The 18,208-nt window shown below is 44.3% G+C and overlaps 1 protein-coding gene across 1 annotated transcript; it reads left to right on the forward strand.

Annotated features, from left to right (window-relative positions):
• Positions 1-10,906: 10,906 nt before the first annotated feature.
• ODF1 (outer dense fiber of sperm tails 1) lies at positions 10,907-16,706 on the forward strand. The gene is made up of 2 exons (XM_089518930.1): positions 10,907-11,202; positions 16,367-16,706. The coding sequence occupies exons 1-2, from the start codon at positions 10,907-10,909 to the stop codon at positions 16,683-16,685; spliced, it is 615 nt and encodes a 204-aa protein (XP_089375056.1). The 3' UTR covers positions 16,686-16,706.
• Positions 16,707-18,208: the final 1,502 nt, after the last annotated feature.

The following is an 18,208-nucleotide window of genomic DNA, read 5'->3' on the forward strand; positions in this document are numbered from 1 at the left end:
GGCAACCCGTTTCTCATTAGGAAAGCCGCCCGCGGCGATGTGAAACGTGCAGGGATTGGACAGCGAGGCGAGGCTCGACGTGATTACGTCAAACGTCATTTCTTTTTTTTTCTTCCCCCTCTTTCTTTAATTAAGGGCCGGGAGGTGCGCGCGCAGCCTCTTCTTGTGGGGGAGGAGGAGGCCCGTTGAGGCTGCAGGGAGGGGTGGTTCCTCCCGTTTTGCGCTCCGGCGTGACGTGTGACTCTGGCACATTGGTTCCTACCGGAAGGACGTTCCTCAAAACTGAGTGGGACGGCTATACTCACTCACTCCCCCCCTTTCTTTGGACTGTACCATTTTTCAGAATGCAGAAGAAGAGGGCGCCATATAGCAGCCTTTTTACTATATATATATAGAGAGAGAGAGGGAGAGAGACGTGTTAGTTTGTAGAATCAGGATTTACAGGTCTTGTTGCACCTTAGAGACTGACTAAAAGAAAGGAGTTGGCAGCATGAGCATTTTGTCGACTGAAACCTACTTCCTCAGATGCTCATGCTGCCAATTTCTTTCTTTCATTTAGCCTCCAAGGTGCTACAAGATCTCTTTAAAAGGGTCTTAAGTGGAATCTGGAGGTATAAGAGAGAAGAAGGAACAATACATAACAAAATAATGTTAGAAAATATGTTGGTTTAATTGTTAAATTTATGAATTGTAAAATTGTTGGTACTAATTTTGTTTAATAAAGTATTTTTTTAAAAATAAAATAAATAAAAGGACCTTATGTGGGGCAAGCTTGATTTTTCCAAGGTTCAGCACAATCTTTCTTTGATACACTATTTTTTCTTCTTCTGAATATTGGGTTCTTACTTTTTCTCTCTTTTTGCAGAGTGTCACAACAGCAGATGAGGGCAAGGCAACTCGAAATGAAGGACCTTGGAGAGAGAAAATGGAGGACATGAGCAAAGAAAAAGTCAAAAACACAAATACAAATATAAATTCATGCTTCTTAATCTGCTCAAAATGGAGGACATTTTGGAATTCCAAGGTAATCTATTCTTGCACCAATTACTTCTGTGAAGATGCCAGCCACAGATGCTGGCAAAATGTCTGGAATAAACTCTTCCAGAACACAGCCACATGGTCCGAAATCCCCACAAAAAACTATGGATGCCGGCTGTGAAAGCCTTCAACTTCACATACAAATTATTTATTGTGTACCTTCAAGTCATTTCCTGCTTATGGAGATCTGTGTATTGTATGCCTTCAAAGTGCCTTTCCAAGTTTCCAACTTATGCAACCTAAAGGAGGTTTATTGTGTGGGGTTTTGCCATTGCCTTACCTGAGGCTGAGAGAGTGTGACTTGCCCAAAGTCACCCAGTCAGTCTTAAGGTGAGCCCATCATGGAGTTTTCTTGGCAAAATTTCTTCAGAGGAGATTTGCCTTTGCCTCCCCCTGAGGCTGAGAGCATGTGCCTTGTGCAAGGTCACCCTGTGGATTTCCATGGCTGAGTGGAAATCAAACCCTGGTCTCCAGAGTTGTAGTTCACCTCTCAAACCACTACACCACACTGGTTCTCCATATATCAGTCTTTGCTACTTCAGTCTAATTCTCTTCATTCCCAAAGCTTGTTTTTCTGATCTTTATTTAGAACTAGCTTTGCTAGCTCAACCTCTATGTAGGATTAAATCTCATGCTGGAATGAGGAGGAGAGCGAGTGTGTGTATCTTAATCTACATTAGAAATATATTTCTGATTTCATCTGTGTCAAGGGAGATTATTTTCTCTGTCATTCATACATCTTGGAATGCAAACACTGGAAGCTCTGTGGCCACATTTAAAAATGTGGTTCTGTTGCAAAACAGAATAAAATAAAGATTTTTAAGTATGAATCCATAATTTTTCTGAAAAGACTATTAGTATACAAGTTGACTGCCTTCCTGCTAAATCCAAGGGGTGTGTGTATATGTTTATGCATACTTCTTCCATTTCCCCCACTTCAGTGCATATAGGCAGGGATTAATCCTAGGGATGCCTTTGTACTGTGTTGTTGTTGTTATTGTGTGCATTCAAGTTATTTTTTTACTTATGACAATCCTAATGGGTTCATGGTTTTTAAGACAAGATTTATTCAGAAGGGGTTTGTCATTGCCCTCTTTTGAGGCTGAGGGAGTGTGCCTTGGCCAGGGTGACCTGGTAGGCTTCCATGGCCCAGTTGGTATTTGAACCTTGTTTTGTGCAGCACTCATACTACTGTACCATGCTAAATACTGGATCCTGAAGCATGGCACATGGTGCAAAGGAAATGGCAGTGCCAGAGAAGATCACAAAAGCTCCATCATGAGCCTTTTTTGGCCTTTCCTAAGCCCAGGACACATGAATGAATGAATGAATGAATGAATGAATCTTTATTTGTATACCGCTATTACAATGATCACAGCGGTTTACAATCAGTTAAAATATGATACAACAAATCCAATAAAAGAAATCCCGCCACATTAAGCAATAAAATACAACAATAAAAATATCCATCATTCAATCACCTTTTAAAACCATTAAAACTAATAACAGCAATAACCCCAAAGACATCCATTACATTACAATTACAACAGCATAAAGGAGAAGAGTGGAATTAAGGGACATGGGGGAAAGCAAGGCGGAAAAAATGAGTCTTTAGGTTTTTTCTAAAAGACTCTAGGGAGGGGGCTGAGCGGAGCTCAACAGGGAGAGAGTTCCAAGCCTGCGGGGCCGAAGCAGAAAAAGCCCTATGTGCAGACATCACATATCTCGTGTCAGGAACTCTCAAAAGCTGTTTCCCACCCGACCGGAGAGTGCGGGGCGGATTGTATGGGGAGAGGCGGTCCTCCAAGTACCCTGGGCCCAAGCCATTTAGGGCTTTATAGGTTATAACCAACACCTTGTATTGCGCCCGGAAGCCAATTGGCAGCCAGTGTAGGTCCTCCAGTACCGGTGTTATATGACTGGCTCTGGAGGTACCTGTAACCAGTCTAGCCGCCATGTTCTGAACCAATTGAAGCTTCCGAGTTTGGTACAAGGGTTGCCCCATGTAGAGCGCATTACAGAAATCGAGTCGAGAGGTTACCAGTGCATGTACCACTGTTTCAAGGTCCCCCCGGCCCAGGTAGGGTCGCAGCTGGCGTATCAACCGAAGCTGATAACAGGCGCCTCTGACTGTCGCATCCACCTGAGAAGTTAGGTGGAGCGACGAGTCCAGAAGCACCCCCAGACTACGAACAGTGTCCTTTACAGGGAGCATGACCCCGTTCAGGACGGGTGGAAAAATTTCCATCCCTGGACCAGGGGAGCCTATCACCAGTACTTCCGTTTTCTCTGGATTCAGGCTGAGTCTGTTTTCCCTCATCCAGCCCATTACCAACTCCAAGCAGGCGTTGAGCGGAGAGATGCCATCCCTAGTCACTGCATCAGTCGGAGACACAGAGAAGACTATTTGGGTGTCATCAGCGTACTGATAACACCGCGCCCCGTGTCTCCGGATGATCTCTCCCAGCAGCTTCATGTAAATGTTAAATAGCATAGGGGACAGAATCGCTCCCTGAGGGACCCCAGATGTGAGGGCCCTCTTATTGGAGCAACAGTCCCCCAGCTCCACCATCTGGAATCTACCCGAGAGGTAGGAACGGAACCACTGCAGAGCAGTGCCCCCGATACCCAACTCCCCCAGGCGCTCCAGAAGGATACCATGGTCGATGGTATCGAAGGCCGCAGAGATGTCCAAGAGCACTAACAGGGACATGCTACCCCTGTCCATGCCCAGACGGAGATCATCGACTAAGGCGACCACGGCAGTCTCAACCCCATAGCCCGCCCGGAAGCCAGTTTGAAATGGGTCCAGATAATCCGTATCCTCCAAGACCCTCTGCAGCTGGGAGGCAACCGCCCTCTCGATCACCTTCCCTAAGAATGGCAGCAGTGACACAGGCCGATAATTATTTCGAATTAGGGGGTCAAGGGAGGGCTTCTTTAATAAAGGTTTTACAATGGCTGTCTTTAAATTAGATGGAAAACGGCCCTCCCTGAATGATGAATTGACAATACGACGCAACATTTCTGTTGACGCCGTTCCCCCTTGGACTGCCAGCCATGAAGGACAGGGATCGAGAGAGCAGGTCGTCTTCCTAACGCTGCCGAGGATCCTGTCCACATCCTCGGTACTAACAGACTCAAACTGATCCAGTATAACTGAGTCCACGGAAGCTCTGGATGCCTCTACTCTCGATTCTGAACCAATAACAGCGTCAAGATCAGCCCTTAGCCGAGAGATTTTATCCGCGAAGAAGTTGTTAAACTCGTCGCAGCAGGCTTTAGATGGCTCCAATAGTGGGTTCAGGGGGGGAGCCAGTTGGGTAAGCTCTCTCACCACCCTGAACAGCTCTGCTGGACGCGACTCCGCGGACGCAATTCGTGCAGCATAGAACGAATTCTTAGCTGCACCAATTGCCACTCTGTAGGCCTTCAAAAGAGACTCTAGGAGTGTCTTGTCGGATAAGTGCTGGTGTTTCCGCCATTTACGCTCTAGTCGTTGCGCAGTCCGCATCCTTGCCCTGAGATCTTCCGTATACCAGGGCTTTTTATTGGAAGCGGGCCGGAAAGGACACTTGGGAGCGATACTGTATATAGCCCTGGAGAGATCAATATCCCAGGTGTTGGTCAGGGCATCAACAGAATCGCCGTCAGTTCCAACCAGGTAGCCCTCTAGGGCTTCCTGGAACCTTTTGGGTTCCATCAGCCTTCGAGGGTGGACCATTCTAATAGGTCCGCCACCCCCGGGGGGGATCTGGGTTGTCACCTTGATACTAGCCTCAACCAGGAAATGATCCGTCCATGACAGGGCAGAGATATTCGTTACCTCTGCCCACGGAGACTCCATGTCCGTACAGAAAACAATATCTAGTGTATTACCAGCAGAATGCGTGGGCCCTGAGACCAGTTGGGACAGGCCCATGGCAGTCATGGTAGTCATGAACTCCCGAGCCGCACCAGTTAGAGCATGACTAGCCTCGAAGGGGATGTTGAGGTCCCCCAGGACAAGAAGCCTAGGGGACTCCAGCACCAGCTCCAAGACCAGCTGTGTCAGCTCGGCCAGGGAGTCTGTTAGCGCAACGGGGTGGCCTGTAGACTAACAGAATCCCTAAACTGTCCCTAGCCTTCAGGGTCAGGTAAATACACTCAATGTAATTAGTCTGTCGAACATGGTTCCTGGTCAAGGAGAAGGTGTTTTTATAGATCAAGGCAACTCCCCCCCCCCGCCCACTTACCCTGATCTGGTCCTTAACCGAATGGTCCTGATGTGCCGTGCTGCCACTGATACTAGGGTTAGGGACCTGCACCAACCTCACAGTCCCTAACCTTAGCACGGCGCCGGCCTAATGTGGTGTCCCGTCCACACGGGCACCGCCATCTTGACATAAGCGACACACAGCATATAGACATTGCTGCACATCGCTTATGTCATTAGTTAACACTTGGCATTGGCGCACTCATGAGGTATGCCCAGTGACCCAAAAAGAACCCATTTTTTCTGGGTTCTTTTTGGGGTGGAGGGACGCCGGGTAGTTTGGCTGGAAACAGGCCGTCGCCAGCCCACCCTTTTGGGGCGATCTGTCCCGGGCCCTAGTTGGAATGTGTTCTAATCTTGCTGCATCTTCATATCAAAAATTTGTTGCTATTAAGATTCCCAAAACATAGATGGTATTTTGTGACAGCCTCATCATAATTTCAAGGAAGAATAGCATCTGATTCACCTGAATTCTTCATTGCTCCTGGGCTATGAAGAATTTCATAGTATTATTTTCTGCAATTTTGCTATTATTGCCCAAGTTGTTTCTCTCCACTTTTGCAATATAGGCATTGCCAGGGCCTAAATACCCTAAAGGCACAAGATCCCAACTGATCTTGGAAGCTAAGCAAGGTCAGCCCTGGTTAACATTTTGATACTAGGAGTTGTAAGCTGTAAGCAGAGGAAGGAACTGGCAAACCACCTCTGCGTGTTCCTTGCCTAAGAAAACCCTAAGAAATTCATAAGATGACAGGCCATAGGTCAACAGGTGAAGTTGAAGGCACATATACACATGCACAAGTGCCTTGTTCCATACACTGACAGAGAATACACTGATACCACACACTGAGGTCCAAAACACACTGTAGAAATAATCCACTTCAAAACCACTTTAACTGCCCTGGCTCTGTGCTAGGGAATCCTGGGAATTGTTTATTGTGGCACCAGAGCTCTCTGACAGAGAAGGCTAAATATCTCACAAAACTAGTTCCAGAATTCCCTGGCATTGAGTCAGGGCAGTTAAAGCAGTGTCAAACTGGATTATTTCTGCTGTGTGTTTTAGACCTAAGTTTTCATATGACTGCAATCTTTGCAACATGCAAATACTGAGATTCAAATAAATACTTTTATATAGCATTTCTGACACCACTTTTATATATGCAAGGGTAATTACATCTAAGGTCCAAAACGCACTGCAGAAATAATCCAGTTTGAGACCACTTTAACTGCCCTGGCTCAGTCCTAGAGAATTTGGGGGGTTCTTTTTTTGGGAATTTTTTTTTGGTGACATTTAGCCTTCTTTGTCAGAGAGCTCTAGTACCACAATAAACTATAATTCCCGAATTCCCTATCACAGTGCCAGTCTCAAACTGAATTATTTCGGCAGTGTGGCTTGGACCTTAGTCAGGGAAGGGGTCAGAGCGTGCAATCTTATATCCCCGCAAGGTAATCTTCATGGCCAAGCTGGAATCAAACCCTGGTCTCCAATGTCCCTGCACTGCTGGATATCTGAATCCAGATACCAGCCCGTTAGTCTTTCAATTGATACTTCAAAGAACCTGGTGCTGTCTCAAACAGTGCTACTCAACTCTGGCCTTTTCAGCTGGCCTAGTGTACCTTCACAGGACCTGAATCCATTTGTCAATATTTTACATGATATCCCATCTATCTCAATAATGTCCTATAAAGTTAAGTGTAACTAAGGCCCTGGACAAACGGGCCCTGTAGCACGTCCTGGCGACGTGCTAGGGTTGCCTCGGGGCGCCGTTTCTAAACGCCCCACAACTCTAGGACATCACCAAGACATCACAGCTGTGCGACGCCGTATACACAGCGTGCACAGCTGTGACGTCACTGCCGCGTGCCTTCCAGATGGGCATGCGCGGCAGCGATGTCCTCATGCCGCCGCAGGCAGTTTGCGGCGGTGCAAAAAGGAGCCGCTTTTTAGCGGTCCTTTTGCTTCTGCGTAGCCACACCACACAATTTGGATGCTGTGGCGGCGTGGTTACGCAGAGAAGAGAGGAGGCCATCGGCCATTTCTTTCTGGTGGTCTATACCCCGCCCAGGTTACAGCAGCTGCTGCTGCAGACTTGTAGCCCACCAAGTGCTTGCGGCCTATAACTTCAGTCCAGTGAGCTAAGGGTGAAAGATTATGGGAGCTGCAACCATAAAATATCTGGAGGGTTGTAGTTGCCTAGTTGCTTTAGGGATACATTAAAATCTAAAATGAAGGTTTTAAGGTTCTTCTAAAGAGTGCTGAGGATGCCATGTATAGCCAAAAAGACAAATTGGTCCTAAAACAGATCAAGTGTGAAATCTCTTTAGAAATCAAGATGATCAAACTGAGGCTGTCGTGCTTTGGCCACATCATGAGAAGGAATGATTCACTGGAAAAAATAATGCTAGGAAAGTGGAGGGATGTAGAAAAAGAGGAAGGCCACATGTTAGATGGATGGACTCTATTATGGAAGTCATGGGTATGAATTTACAGAATCTAAGTAAAGCAGTGGAGGACAGGGAGTCTTGGAAATGTCTCATCAACAGGGTCTTCATGAGTCTGAAACAACAACTTCTAGATATTAAAATCTTACCTGCTTCTCCCTGCTTCTGTTGCAGTTCTGGTATTGCTTCTTGCTCTCCTCTGCTACCACCTACTGGCTGGTCAAAGGATGCCAGTGCCAGTTTTAAAAAGGAGAAATTCTCCATATTTAAAATATTCAGGTGTAGATGTGTTAGCCGTACAGCAAAATACGACAAAGTCCACTAGCAGCGATACCTTTATTGGGCCAACTCCAAATCATAAAATATATTATGCAGGCTTTCAAAGTTTCACTGGCTCCTTCATTAGACAAAGATTTAAAAAAAATCATACAGAAGAAAAATGGTCAGCATATTAGCCACAGGCCTACATAGATGTTGCCAGTAAATATGGTACTGAGGGATTTCAATGCAGGCAGAAGCCAGTGTGAGGACTTGAGACAAAGAGCAATAAAAGACAGATAAACTTTCAGTTCCATTAGCAACAGAAAAGTAACTTCAATTGAGATCCAGCTGTCCCTGTCCTGTGAGATGCTATGTCCTGTGAGATGCTATCTGTTCCTTTCTTAGGCATTAATTTATCAAGGAGTCTCTGTACTATTACATCTGGGAAAACGTTTAGGTGCTGTATAGGTAAAACTTGCCAAATTGCAGTCCCAAATCGTGGTCCAATTGAAGAGTTTTACCATAAGGGTTGACATGGCCACACATTCTGCCTACTTACCCACACAGGCAGGATTCAACAGAGACTACAGTGTTTGAAATACCTTCCTTCTATATAGGAGCTGGCATGGGTTTTAAGATCTTCAGAGGAGAGCTTTTTGCTGCCAGGATGTGGGACTTCCCTTCACAGGGGGTCCATTCCTGCTCTCTTTCTGTACATCCTATGAAAATGCAGAGCGCATGCAGCAGTGGCAAGTAAAGAGTAGTGGGACTCCTTGTCGAAGGGCCAAGGGGGAGAAAGGGAAAGCAGGAAAAAGCTGCAAGCTCAGATCTAATGGGACACTGGCAAGGATGGCTAGTGTCACACACCCTTGGCTGGACACCTGGATGTAGTGGGGGTGAATGTGGTCCTGTTGCCCACTACAATGGGCCACAGGTGTCAGCTTAAACCAAGCAGGGGGCTCCTGGCACCCCCAGTAGAAGAGGACAGGGAGGCAGCTGGTGACACGAAAATTCAGAAGGTAGATAGGTGATAGCATTCACACTGTGCAAAATTCAAGTGTCAAACACACACTGCAGGGGGAAGGGATTCTCTCTTCTCCCTACTTCCGCTGCTCCTACTTGGCCCTGGGCAGCAGAGGAAGCTCCCCTGGGGGAGCACAAGCAGATCTGAGGCAGTGGCATCGCTAGGTTTGGTGACACCCTCTCTGATAATGTCACCAGATGCAGTTTCCACCTCCCTTGTGACACACTAGTGCTGCTAGTTTTTGTTATGAAAGCACTGTAACTCACCTAGGGTTGCTGTAATTCTCTTCCATAAAAACAGGACAAAAGTATAAGCGGCTGCCCTGGGTGGCTTATCAACAATCCAAAAAACCCAAATACAAACACACATACAACATTTTGACATTCAACTATGTTTTATTGCATATTTCAGTTGTTGTTGTTGTTTATATATTGCCATCAATTTACATTCTGGGATTTGTAGTTTGTTGTGGCACCAGAGCACTTTGACAGAGGCTACACAGCTCTACAAATTCCAAAATTTCATAACATTGAGCCACAGCAGTTAGCGGGGTCAAGCAACATTATTTCTGCATTGCAAATTAAACCTATGGCTGCATCCATACTGCAGAAATAGTCCAGTTTGACACGACCTCAGCTGCCATGGCTTAATGCTATGGAATTCTGGGAATTGTAGTTTGTTGGGGCACCAGAGCTTGCTGCTTTGTATAATACAATAGCTTTGTTCTGTTGGCTCAAACCTACGATTCCTAGAGGTGTCTGGAAGCATGTTTGAAGTCACAGCAAATCATAATATAGATGTCAAGGTATTTCCCCAACACTTTATGTTAGTGGTCTGCATGTTGACCAGGGTATTTGTGATTTCAAAAAGTAATTTTTCAAGCTTTGAGTTCAAAGGATATAGATGACTAAAGAAAACTGAACATTTTATTTCACCCTAAATGTAAAGTCCAACTGATAGCTTCTGGAAAATTACAGGCATTTTGTTTTTGTTTTAATGTTTTTTATCTGTGAGCCAACTTGTGTCCCTTCTGGGGGAAAGTCAGCATACAAATTAAATAAATAAATAGAAATCAGTGATTGCAAAAGGGATTCTAATATGCTAACCTTGTTGTTGTCCTTAGCGTATTGCAACTTTTAGAGGAACTTCTAGTGAAATTTGTCATCTGTGAAGGAGGTATCGGTGGCACTCTTCCTACACCTCCCACCCAAGGAAATACATTATGCAGAAACATAAGGGAACTCATGTCCCTAATATAAAATGGTTCCTCAGCTGAATTTTGAGTTCTAGATCAAGTAGTTGGTCCCAAAGTGTGACTTAATAAAAACATATTTGATATTTAATTTGGCTTCTCGAGATAGATGGCTTCCAAACATAAATATTTTTGTTTCTGTGTTTAGCTAGTGCCTTTGTACAATACAGTGAAATTTTGTAGTATTTCACCAAAATCAATCTTTGGTCCCCACAAACATACCTATAAAACATCCTCTCTGTATTTATTCCTTACTAAAAGGACACAGCACAAACTATGCACTAAGAAATGTAATGTACAAAATGATAGCTACTCATGACTTTTAACAGGGACCAACAACTTAAGAATTTGTAGACTTCTTTGTGTGTCAGATAATGAGCCCATTCTGTATTTTACTGCTTGGTAGCTCTTCTGTTTAGTCACTGTTTACCGTTTCCTTGGAAATTCCTAGATTGTGACACAGCTACAAAGTAATGATGTCATAAACCAACATGCTGGAAAAATGCTAATAACACCAGGAGCTTGCTCAGTAATGCAGACTTCTGGCCAGGGCTTGCAAGAGCAATTTTTTTCCTGACGAGTGCCCTTTTTTCAAAGGCTGTACTCGTATGCTAATATGGTTTAGTGCTTTGCAATGGCAACCCTCTGTCACGCTTTGGAAGCTGTGAGGCGAGATTTAAGGCGAAAGGATAGAGAAATAAAGAGGCGTTTAAGACTGATAGATATGCACTGCTGCCATCGATACTGTGATACACACACCAGCTGCCTCTGCGATATCAATCTTCATCCACATTGTTGCTGTCTTCTCCATCCATACCCACATTGCATGTGTGACATCCTGTGCTGTCGACCTTGTCCACCCATCTGCCTCACATCTTTGGAGCGGAAGACAATTAGAGCTAAGATAGAAGCTGAGCAAGAACTGGCCAGGTAAGCATTGCGTGTGCTCATTTGCCACCTGCATCATTCATTAGGGATATCATTAAACTGGTAAAAGGAAGGTGATAACAAAGGAAGCAATGGGAAATGCCTTTGCTCCTTGTCACAACAAACAGAATTTGTATTTTAATTGCCAAACACATGATGGTAAGAAATGTTATTTTCAAAGTCCTGTACAGCGGGCCCTTGATATCTGTTGGGGTTTGGTTCCAGAACCTCCTTTGGATACCAAAATCCGTGGCTGCTCAAGGCCCATTATATATAATGGCATAGTGAAATGGTGCCTCTTATATGAAATGGCAAAAAAAAGGTTTGATTTTGGAATTTATATTTTTAAAAGATATTTTCAAGCAGTGGATGCTTGAATCTGTGGATTTAAAAAATCCGTGGATACGAAGGGCCAACTGTATTTATTTCTGTATTTCATTTGTATGCCATCTTTCTCCCAGAAGGAACCCAAGGTGACCTGTAGTAGTGAAGAAGTCTTTCTCATACACATCCATCTCCATTTCAAACTGGTTAGTGTGCCATTCCTAAAATGAATGTGGGTGTGGATGAGTTGGTGTGGAGTTTATTTTCCCACTCATGTTTGTATGCCTTTCTTCTTCCTTCGTTTTCAGAGAGCATGCTTCTCCTTCCAAACTAAAACAGTAGTGACAAACATGTGGCACTCTAGCTATTGCTGGGCAACAATTCCCATCATTCCTGGCTATACTGACTATAAATTATGGGAACTAGGCTCCTATCATATGGAGGACCAGAGATTTCCCCACTTTTGCTCTTTGACCCTTCCTTCCTTAGTTCTTGACACAGATGTAGAGAATTGGCCCTCTCTGTTGGGATTTTCCTCCTGTAATTTTTACTACTGGCCATGCTGATTAGGGCTGGCTGGAATAATGGGTAATATGAGAGTAGTACTGCCTAAAGTAGGATTACTCACCAACAGAATATTTAGCCTTTGCAAGATGATGATAAGCAACAACCAATCCCATACCCCTCTTTCACACACCCACAGCATCTGTTAGAGAAATAAAATACCGGTAGGCCCAGACCTTGAAAAACATATGAAGTAGCTTTACTTATGTATAATAAAAGTTTCATAATATCTCATTCTGAAAGTCTCTATAATATATGCTCTTCAAACATGGAGTGGGGAAGAGAGTGAACTATATGCTACAAAATGGAAGAGGAATAAACTCTTACTGATAGAGAAAAAGAGCATGTGGCTAAGAATAATGGGAAACTGCATGAATATATGCTATGTAAACGTGCTACCTCTAACAGTGAGCTGGTTTCCAACATATAGAGAACCACAGATTTCCTAGCTCTGCCAGGTGATGCCATCTGTATTTTCCTAGAAAGACATATACTGTACTCACCAGCTGCTAAAGATCTTCCTTGGACAATCTCTAGTTGCGTCATATCTGTAACCAAGCTACCTTTTTCTTAAGCTTCTTCGTGAAAACCCTCTCGTCCATTTCAGATGAGGCCTCTCAGGCACACACATCCTGACCCAAGATAGCACAGGAATTAATAACTGACAAGGGAGCTTCCAATGGGCTGCTTGCAAGTGGAGAATAAGTTTGATTGGGCCTGCATGCCTGAGATGTTTCCACTGTACTTTTCAGCTCAATGTATATCACAAACAAAGGAACTGGGGCATCAGTTCAGGACCAAAAAAGTAACTTTCCTAAGCTATGGTTGAGAGTAATATTGGCGTACAAGGTGATTCAAAAATAATGGTGCAAAGTAAAGCTGTTTCTTATTCAATTTTGCACTATTCTTTTTGAATGACCTTGTATATTGGAGAAATTCAGAACGCTTTGCTGCACTTCAAGCCAGGCCCAGATCCCTCCAAAAGTAAGCTTCATTTTCTAATGCAATTTGCATCCCCCCTTCCTCAGTTGGCATGGAAGAGTCTAGATTAATCCTCTGTCATCACCATTTTGGAGCTACTTTTTAAGTGTTCAGTTTCTCTCTTCTTCTCCCACTTTCCCCTTTTGTCCTTGGCTTACCTCAGTTGCTGCAAATTGAGTTCAAACTGCAAAAGTAGTTTGATCTCAATCAATTAAGCAGGGGAGAAAACAGGAATGGGCAAACTGTTGCAGCCTCTCCTATCTTATTTATTCTTACTCATTAATAACTTTTCCAGTGTTGACCACATTTTCTATTCCTTAGAAAAACAAATACAATTCTCTTTAAAATTTCCAAGATGAGCATATCTATCTGGAACTAAAAAAACTTTTTTTCTTGAGACAAAAGAAAAAAATCTATCTTGAGACAAAGATATACAGATACTGAAATGCTGGAAACTTGATATATATCCATACATCCTTGACTTTATAAATCTTTTATAAATCAGCTTTGACCTCTCCTCCCAGCTTCTTTCTATCTCTTACCTCTATCAGGTTCTCCATCATCTCCACTGTTTTTCCTATTGTCCATGATTTTTCCACTTGCTAATCCTGGTCTAGTAATGGGAGGATGGCCACTTCTTCTTGTCTCACTGTCCCCATCCACCCACCCACCCACCCAGCTTACGTTAGGTCACTCTTCTTTCTCTGCCCCCTTTTGTCTTTTTCATCATTTTCTCTTTTATTTTTTCCCTCTATCATGTGCTTTCTCCACTCTTCTATGTATTCTCTAGTCTTGTGTGATTCCTTCTCTATCTCCATGTATCTGTGTTCCTTCACTCCTTCTGTCTCCCCAAGCCCAGGGCATCATTAGAGGCATTGGACTGCACCAGGTGACACCTCAGCGGGAGGTGAACACTTGGTGGCAGTGGCATCATTAGGGGAGTGTGAGGGGTATGGACCACACCAGGTGACACCCTAAGATGGGGTGACACCACTGTTCCTCAAACATCTGCCTTTGAGCAGAAATGGGCTGTGGCATTTGCCTGTGTCTGTTTAAAACACTGAAGAGATTGTGTGAGTGGAGTGAGGCTCAATGGGAGGAGAAAGGAAAGGTACCAGGTTTTTTAAAATTAATTTTCTTTAAAAACATCACATTTTACCAAATTTTCACTTTAATCACATGAAGCTGTGTATACGTAAACACATTTATTCTCTGTGTATGATACTGTAATTTAAAGGCATAATTTTAATTTTGCTAGTTGTTAAGTCAGTTGTTAAGTTATAACTTTAATGATATATGGGAATTATGGTTTATGAGTAACTTAGTACAAAAAAAACATTAGTAAAGATTCTGTATGGTCTGATATGGGGGGAGATCAATGGGGGGGTTGCCCCATGAGTTACTGCACTGGGTGACACCAACCCTAGTGACACCACTGCTTGGTGGGGCACTCACTCACTGTCTGCCCCAAGACACCCACCAGTCACCCCCTCCACCAGCTACGATACCTCTGCCCTCTGTGACTGCTTATAATAATGGGATTCTGATGCCACTCAGCAGCCTCTTCTGGATCTGGCAGGGCTGCTGGCCAAGCCAGAAAAGAAAGATGTTGGTGCTGATGGCTAGGGGCATCACTAGGGGGCTGCAGGGGGTCCAGACAACACCAGGTGACACCCTAAGAGGGAGTGACACCACTGCTCTCCAGACATCTGCCTTTGGGCAGAAATGGACTGTGGCATTCACCTGAGTCCATTTAGAACACTGAAAAGATGGTGTAAGCAGGTCAGTCCTCAATGGGAGAAGAAAGGAGAGGTCACACAGTTTTTGTTTTGTTTTAATTATTTTTTTATTTTTTAGAAATTATTTGTAAATTGTCTTTAAAAACATCACCTCTTATTAATTTTTCACTTTAACCACATAAAACAATGTTTGTTAGCTACCTTGAGTCCCTGTACTGGGAAAAAGTTGGGATATAAATAAATTAAATAATACTAATAACGTACATGCAAATACTTTTTAGGCTGTGTGTACAATATTGTAATTTAAAGGCATACTTTTATTTTTGCTAGTTGTTTACGTTGCAACTATTGCCATTACATTCAGTGAGAGTAGTACAAAATTAGTACAAGTAACATTAGTGCAAAAAGCATTACTGAGGATACTGTATGGTGTGGTATGGGAGACAGTCAGTGTGGAGGGGTGACACTGTGAGTTACTGCACCAGGTGAGGCCAATCCTAGTGATGCAGTAGCATCAGCTGCCACAGGTTCCTCCCCTTCCTGCCTACATTGCCTCCCTTTGCCGCTGGCCAACAGCCCTGTCAAACCCAGAAGGGATGCTGGGTGGTAGCAGCACCTTCCCCAAATGCCTCTGCCACCTCTGCCCACATTGCCCTCCCTTCTCTCCCTCTGGCCTGCATCCTCCTGGAGCAGGGAGCACAGGGCAGCAAGATGGAAGGGTGGGCAAGGAAGGCAGCTGTGGCTGCTGGTGGGGTTGGAGTACTGCTGCTGCCCAGCAGTCTTTTCTAGCTCTGGCAGGGATGTTGGCTGGCCTTGGAAAGGGATGCAAATGTGTCAGTGACATCACTAGGGGATGGGGTGGGGGTGCAGACCACACTGGATGACACCCCAGAGGGGGATGTCACCTGGTGGGGTGGTACTGGGCATGGCTACTGGACAGGTGAGAAAGGGCACTTTCTTGCTTGTCCAACAGCTACACTGGATCCTAAACAGGCCTTCTGGAGACCACAGAGCCACCCCTCTCAGTAGAAACAGCTTCTGGAGTGGTGGCTGCCTTTAGGGTCCGGTGCAGCTGAGGAGGGAGGCTGCCTTCATAGTTCAGGGCAGTGATTCCCAACCTGTGCTCTGTAGAGCCCTTAGGGCTCCACAAGTCAAAAAGGTTGAGGACCCCTGGTTCAGGGCAACCAGATATCCCCCTTTTCCAGGACATTTGCCATCACAGTTTTGCATAGCATCACACAATTTTTTAACAGAGGGCCAGTGTGGCGTAGTGGTTTGAGCACTGGACTGTGACTCTGGAGAACAGGGTTTGGATCCCAACTAAGTCATGGAAACACACTGAGTGACCTTGGGCAAGTCACACTCTCTCAGGCTCAGAGGATGGCCATGGCAAAATGCCTCTGAAGAGACTTGCCAAGAAAAACCCCATGATAGGTTGCCATAAGTTAGAAACAACTTGACGGCATACAACATACACATTCATCCTGTAAGTAAGATTCTGACTGTTTGGAAGTGAAATCTTGCACTATCATCCTCTTCTCTTTTTCTGAACATTGCAGGATTCGAAGAAGGGTTACCAAGATGCTAACAACATGTACTCGCCCAAAGCTTTTAGCTTTAATGGATGTTAAGGGGTTTGACCCAGAAGATATTACAGTGAAAGTGCAAGATGGGAAGGTTAAAGTTTCGGCAGAACATGAAGAAGAATTTAAGACTTGTCGAGGGAAGGAATACAACTACTCCACTGTCACCAAAGAGATCTGCTTGCCACCAGGAGTGTCTGAGAAAGAAGTAACTTACACCATTGGGCCCACCAGCCTTGTGAGAATAGAATCACCTGGCTCCGTGCCTCCATGCCTCCTTAGTCTGCTGGAATGATCAGCTCTGGTAGCTGCACAGTCTAAGGGTGCAAAACATCCAGGGATCCTCAGGACTACTACTGCACTTTTTTCCAACATCCCCACCTCCTTTAGCCATTGTTAGCAACTTTGTTAAACTTCTTCCAACAATGACAGTGCCGCACATCTTCTGGTTTTATTGCAATCTATGTATTTATTTTTTAGGTTTATTGGTTTATTTAGCTAGTTGTTTTTTTTAAGAGTTTCTTTTTAATATGTCGTTGCAGCTATTTAAAAGAAGAGTGGGGGAGGTTAGGGGGTTGTAATAGCAGCCTTGGGGTGCACCTACACTGTAGAAATTATGCAGTTTGACACCATCTTCAGTGCTGCAGCTCCTCCTATGGAATCTTGGGATTTGTAGTTTTATGAGGCTTCTACCCTTCTCTGCCAAAGCGTGCTGGTGCCCCACACACAACTACAAATCCCAGGATCCAAGTGCATTTTCTTGGGTCATATGGAGGGGGAAATCCACCCACCCCCCGACCATTTTGTGCTTGCCAGGGTGCTTTCAGTGCCTAAAAAAATATAATTGGGAAAAAAAATGGGAATCGGGGCATAGGAGCAGTTTTGCCATGTTTTCACGGACCTTTTTTTTTTTTAAAGGATATAACCTGGAAATTTAGCATCTGACCACTTGTTGAAAGTTGTCCCCTAGTTGAGGGGTATTTTAAAGCAAAAGTTTGTATGGGAATTTTGTTTTGGGGGCTGGATTTGTGGAGTGGGTGCAGCCACCTCTGTGAGCACATGTGCACTGTAGAAATAATGCAGTTTGACACCACTTTAACTGCCAATGCTCCATCCTACAGGATCCTGGGATTTTCAGTGGTGTGAGACACCAGCACTCCATGGCAGGCAAGGCTAAAAACCCTGAAAAACTACAAATCCCAAGATTCCATAGGAAGGAGACACACCATGTATGGCCTGCATCTCCTCACTTCTGTTACCTTGAAGTCTTTAGGTCTCATGTAGGGTAGTGTGTTGTTGGCATTGTTGAAGTAAGAGTCAATTGCCTGTCCACCCATCTCCTCATGGTCAAATGGACAAAAAATCACCTTGTTATCATCATCAGAGAGAAGGAAAAGATAGATATTTTTGCCTTTATTTGAGTACTGTGGGACCTCCACAGTGGTTAAATGCATGTACTGTAGCCACTGAGTCACAAACCACAAGGTTGTGAGTTCACAAGCTTGTGAGTTCAATAACAGCCAGGGACCCCAAGTCAACTCAACCTGGCATCTTTCCATAGGTCACTAAAATGAGTACCCAGCTTGTTGAGGGCAGTTAGCTTAGACTTTGTAAAGCGCTTAGCAATTGGTAAGTGGTATAGAAATGCACTTGCTATTGCTCCACATTTGCTGGGATCAGGGGTGCAGGACCCCTATTATTATTATTATTATTATTATTAACCTTTATTTATAAAGTGCTGTAAATTTACACAGCGCTGTACATACAATCTTTTTAATTAGACGGTTCCCTGCCCTCAGGCTTACAATCTAAATAGAC

Source organism: Sceloporus occidentalis, unplaced genomic scaffold (genome assembly GCF_023333645.1).
Source record: "Sceloporus occidentalis isolate IW3139 unplaced genomic scaffold, rSceOcc1.0.p SCAF_3, whole genome shotgun sequence".
Classification (NCBI taxonomy): Eukaryota; Metazoa; Chordata; class Lepidosauria; order Squamata; family Phrynosomatidae; genus Sceloporus; species Sceloporus occidentalis.

Coding starts and splice junctions, on each gene's coding strand:
- ODF1 (XM_089518930.1), top strand. CDS start 10,907: ATGGCAACCCTCTGTCACGCTTTGGAAGCTGTGAGGCGAGATTTAAGG. Junction 11,203..16,366: donor GCTGAGCAAGAACTGGCCAG/GTAAGCATTGCG, acceptor TGAACATTGCAG/GATTCGAAGAAGGGTTACCA.